This window comes from Carica papaya, chromosome 8, assembly GCF_054855325.1.
Source record: "Carica papaya isolate Zhongbai chromosome 8, ASM5485532v1, whole genome shotgun sequence".
Classification (NCBI taxonomy): domain Eukaryota; kingdom Viridiplantae; phylum Streptophyta; class Magnoliopsida; order Brassicales; family Caricaceae; genus Carica; species Carica papaya.
Window position 1 is genome coordinate 1,651,054 of NC_142316.1, and position 5,099 is coordinate 1,656,152.

Consider the following 5,099-nt stretch of genomic DNA (forward strand, 5'->3'; position numbering starts at 1 on the left):
TGGCTAAATTAGAGCAAAAGGAACGACGGATGAGCCAGAAACCGTAGGTAAATTCAGGAAACCCGGGGATCACCAGTAGGCGTAGTAGAAAGTTCAATGTTTCGGACACCGATTCGGGTAAGAATCCATCACCTTATTTCCTGTTATAGAATTGAAGTCTAATTATAAATAATACAGTATTTTACATAATTTAGAAAACTTCATAATTAATTACAAGTTACTAATGGAGCCGGAACTTGTTATTTATTATTGTTTGTGTTGTTTTAACTAATTGTTTGATTTTACAGTTTTAAATGCATGATAATACTGGAATTGGTAAGATTATTCAGTTATGTTTCTTTGATGCATGTATTACTTGTCTTACGTGATTTAAAGTTAAATTGTAAAATTAAAAATTAAATATAAATATAAAATTACTTGGTTAAGTGAATTAATGATACAGTTATCTTACTAGATATCCTGTGAGATGGTGGACAGACTGAATACATAGGGAACTCTACCGTGAACGTTACCTCATACCGAATGGGGTATCGAAGAATATTATTTTTGGCGCTCATACTGGACAGAGTATGAGAACAACCATTCACCCTCATACCAGACGGTGTATTAAATGATGTTACTTTTGGTGCTCATACCAGACGGGGTATGAGGATGACCAATTAGTTGACAAGTTTTGTTATGGGTTTACGCATGGTGGGACATCTCTATGGATCTCGAGGGATACTAGTAAGCAAATAAAAAAGAAGTTGTTGTTCTGCCTAATTGAATATGAGATTATGATATTGTTTGTGTTATTGTCTTTATAAGTCAGTTTTGAAAATCCTGCTATAGTAAATATGCAATAAATAATTTTATTTATAATAAATGAATTTACTTAATTTAAGAGCCCCATTAGTTATTTTTATGATTTTTACCAATATTTATTTCTGTATCGGTGAGTAGTGTGATATTCTTACTGGGCTAGTATAGTTCACTCTTTCATTAACCATTTCAGATTAAGAGAACCAAGATCCAGATTTTCATCAACAAGGGAGTTGTGAATAGTTCACCACCCGGACTCTCTTCAAAGGATAGTGAAGGTCGTCATAGGATACCTACTTGTTTATTTTTTATTTATTTCTTAATTTTTTACTTGTTCTTTTAAAAGAGTCATTCCCGTAACTCTATTGGGTATTCTAAATTATTGTGTAAGAAATGTAAACCCTAACTCTATTATTTCGCTTCAGCATTCAATTTACGATTTTATTTTCTTTCAAGTTCCGGGCTGTCATAAAAAATATTAAATTGAGCATAAGGGTTAATCTGTTTTGAATGTTTATATTATAAATCTTTTATGTGCTATACAATGAAAATATAATTTTCATGAAATTATTTTAAAAATATTTATTTTTTAAAATACAGTTTATAAAATATATAGTCATAAAATTAATTTAATTTTGATATTATTGAGTCGAGGTAAAAAGAATATTAATATATTTAAATTTTTATAATTAAAGAATCATTTAGTATTTTAGAAATTATTAATTAATTGAATAAATTTTCAATTTTTTAAAATTGAGTACAAAGAAAAATTACAAAATAATTTTAGTAAAATGCTTTAGGGCAATTTATATAAATTTAATTTATAAAATTAGAATAATATGGAATAAACATAAAAACATAATATGTATTTTATTAATTAAAATAATTATATGTACACATAATACATATACATTAATTGGCGCTAACCCGCAACCCGATACCCGTAAAACCGTTAACCCGTCGACCCGTTAACCCGCGCCTCTCTCTCCCCCCCCCCCCCCAACATTTGAAGCAACCGATCTGATGAAGCTTCTCAAAGATTCTCACTCTGTTACATTCAATTGGGACTTGTAATTGGCGAAAACTTTATTTTGCAATAAATTGGATCTTGAAAACTTAATCTCTTCCACTTCTTCTCTGTTTTTCCTTCTCCATTTGTAGCAGTTGGGGATTGTATGAGGGTAATTTGAGTCCTGGTTCGACATGGGAAACTGGAGAAATCGACACCTGCGGAGATTTTCCAATTCCCGAAGAGTTCCAAACTCTCCCCCTTACGACCACGAAGTTTCATATTCAGGTACCTTCAAGTGACGTACATGTATCTGTATTGGATTTCTTCAATTTTCTGTGGATTGGGCAGCCTTTCACTTGTCTATATTTTGTATTTTAGATATTGGTTTGTTGAAACATCTGGTTGAGCCAGTAGTTGGGAGCTTTTTGGATATTGTGTCTTTCTTTCATATTTGGTTGATATTTCTGTTTGGTTTCTGGGAAAGTTTTGGGAGAAAGCGGAACTGGATTCCTCCATTTTATGCTCTTTCTTAATTGCTACCTGGAATGACAATGAGATAAATTTGTAAGGAATTGTTATGACAAATGCAATGAAGAATTGGAGGAAGAGAAGTCTGATGACTTTGGTGGTTAATGTAGCATTGGCTAGGGTCATTCACCAAGAGGACAAATAAATGAGATTGCAGATGTAATATATTAGAATGAAAAGAATTAGAAATGAATTTAATTCTCTTCAATGTATCGATTAGTTTCGACTTCATAGATTGAGCTTGTACCCCAAGTAATTTGGTTTGGTGGAGTAGGACTTCTTTGCTTTTTGTACACTGAATCTGCCTGACATCTTGGCTGTTGCTGATTTCTGTATTACTGTTTGTAGGGGTGGTTTTTGGAAATGGAAATGGTCTGTAAAAAAAGTTTACCCGAAGATGCAATTCTTGGATTTATTTTGAGTTGCAATAATTTGTTTTAGACTTGAATTTGTGAAATTTATATTGATACATGTTGCACATGTATAGATATATGTATGTTGTTCTTTAAATATTCTTTCTGGAAGTCCTTATACAACTCTGTACTTCTTGAATCTATTATGTTAAGTTCCATACTTGATGCACTGTTTTGAAGTTCATGTTTGGACAAAATGGATTCAACAAGAAAGTGTATAAGTCATTGGCAAATTCACAATGTAGAATTCATTAGCAAATTCACACTTATATTTAAATCAAAACATACTTGTAAATAGATTCCACGTATTTGTGAAAATTATTTGTCCCGAACCTAGTGCGAGTGATGTTCCTTTCCAGAAACTCCATAGGGTATACAAATGATATGGGTCATGAGGATGCTGACCATTCTAAGTTCTGCCATCAGAATAAAGGTTTAACCTTTTAACTTTAGTAGAAGCCTCTAAGCATATCTACCTTGTTTCAATATAACAGCAGACTTTTGTTGGCTAAGGATCCTATATAGATGGGAGCTTTTTCTAATTTTCTCTTTCTATACTTTGGGTGTCGAGGTTATAGGTTTACTTCTAAAATATCTGCATCTGTTAATATGGAGATAGCCTTTTTGTCTATATGTTGTTCTGTTCTTTTTTTGGAGAATGATGCTTCTGGTGGTTCATACATTCTTTTCTTCTTATATAGGTTACTGTGATGATGGTGTACCGCCATGGGAAAAGAAATTCTGTAGGTCAATTGGATCAGTACCATGGTGGAAGGTAGTGGCTGCAAAGAAGTATACTTTCTGCCATAGTAATATACTCAGTTGGGATGACTCAGCTGGTGAAGAGGCATTTCAGAATGCCAAAAAACGCTTTTGGGCAAAGATCAATGGTCTTCCCTGTGACATCCTTCTTCCTGATCCAGATACTTACATTGACAAAATAAATTGGAATCCTATTATTGATCTGGAACTGATTGAAGACCTAGAGAGCGCATATTTTGTGCCTGAAGAAGCCGAGAACGATAGTAACATAGGGCATAGAAACAAAATGGAAAAGAATTCAGAATCTCTTCCCCCAGAAGAACGTAAACAGAATCCAGATACTGTTGCTAACCCATGGGAGTCTTCTAACTACAATGCCTGGGATAGCGATATTTTGAAGAATGGATCGCAAGGCTGGAGCCATTGGAATAGTGATAGCGATATGCTTAGGAACTCAAACAATGAAGAGAACGGATGGTTGCAAAACTCTCCTCAAGAAAACAAAGCTGCAAAAGATGCCACATGGAGACATTGTTCTGAGAAGGTATGGGACCGGAATCAGGGAACCAACAATGTCAAACAAACAGGGGGTTGGGATAAGAATGACAATCAATGGGGCCTCAGCTGCAAGGATAAGTGGCGGGATAATCATGGAGATAATTCCTGGGGTTTGAAATGGCAGGAACAAAAAATACAGCGAAGTGATCGTGTTCATGGGGAGCAATACTTAATCCCAGACCGTGGAGCTCCAAAAGATATTGGATGGGGAGATAGAAAGGGGAATGCATGGAGTGGCGGGGACATGTCAAAAAGCTATAGAAATCCAAAAATATTGGAAATTCAAAAGGTGAGTCAAGCATTGGCAGCATGCAACAGGAGTTACCAAAAGAGGGAACATCCTAATCAGTACAGAGCAGATTGCAAAAGCTCAAGGTTTCGACGGGGATAATAACCAAATAGGTCAGTCGAGGAGTTAAAACAGAACGCTAACAAGGGACTCGTTTGGTGAAGTAGCTGGTGGTTTTTGCATTTGTATGATTGAGACTCTCGAGGCACCAGGTGAAAGTTTTTCTGAATACCATCAACCTTTGACTTTTCTTGCTTCCTCCATATAAAAAGAAGCTAATTTTGTGTTTATATAGAATTGTTCAATGCCAGAACAGGCATGATATCTATCCTTGGTAAGAATACTAAAAACACCTTTTGTAAAAGAAAAGTTATGATAAAAAGAAAATGTTCAATGGTTTGGGTTGATTAATTAAAAATGTTGCCCCTCGAAATGTTTATATATTACTCATTATATAGATACAGAATGCAATTATATAAAACACTTTAAAGTAACTTGGTTTGGTTATTATACTTTTGTCCAAATTATCAAAATAGGGTTTTGGTTTACTCATCCATTGGAATTCATTCTTTCAAACCACAATCACTCTTCAATTCATCATCTTTGGTGATTTTGGTTCGTTTAATCACCCTCTATTATGGAACTTGCATTATAATCTAAAAGCCATTTTAACAAAAGGGAACAAATTTATAGCTCAATGACAACGAAACTAAATCTCGATACAAACTTCTTTCAA

The 5,099-nt window shown here is 34.1% G+C and overlaps 1 protein-coding gene across 1 annotated transcript; it reads left to right on the top strand.

The window, feature by feature from the left end:
- The first annotated feature begins 1,820 nt into the window (after nucleotides 1–1,820).
- LOC110825133 (uncharacterized) lies at nucleotides 1,821–4,802 on the top strand. The gene is made up of 2 exons (XM_022055595.2): nucleotides 1,821–2,098; nucleotides 3,456–4,802. The coding sequence occupies exons 1-2, from the start codon at nucleotides 2,005–2,007 to the stop codon at nucleotides 4,463–4,465; spliced, it is 1,104 nt and encodes a 367-aa protein (XP_021911287.1). The 5' UTR covers nucleotides 1,821–2,004; the 3' UTR covers nucleotides 4,466–4,802.
- Nucleotides 4,803–5,099: the final 297 nt, after the last annotated feature.

What these genes read in the sequence shown, in the direction of transcription:
- LOC110825133 (XM_022055595.2), top strand. Translation starts at nt 2,005, where the DNA reads ATGGGAAACTGGAGAAATCGACACCTGCGGAGATTTTCCAATTCCCGA. An exon ending in CCACGAAGTTTCATATTCAG is followed by an intron (nt 2,099 to 3,455) that starts GTACCTTCAAGT and finishes CTTCTTATATAG; the next exon opens with GTTACTGTGATGATGGTGTA.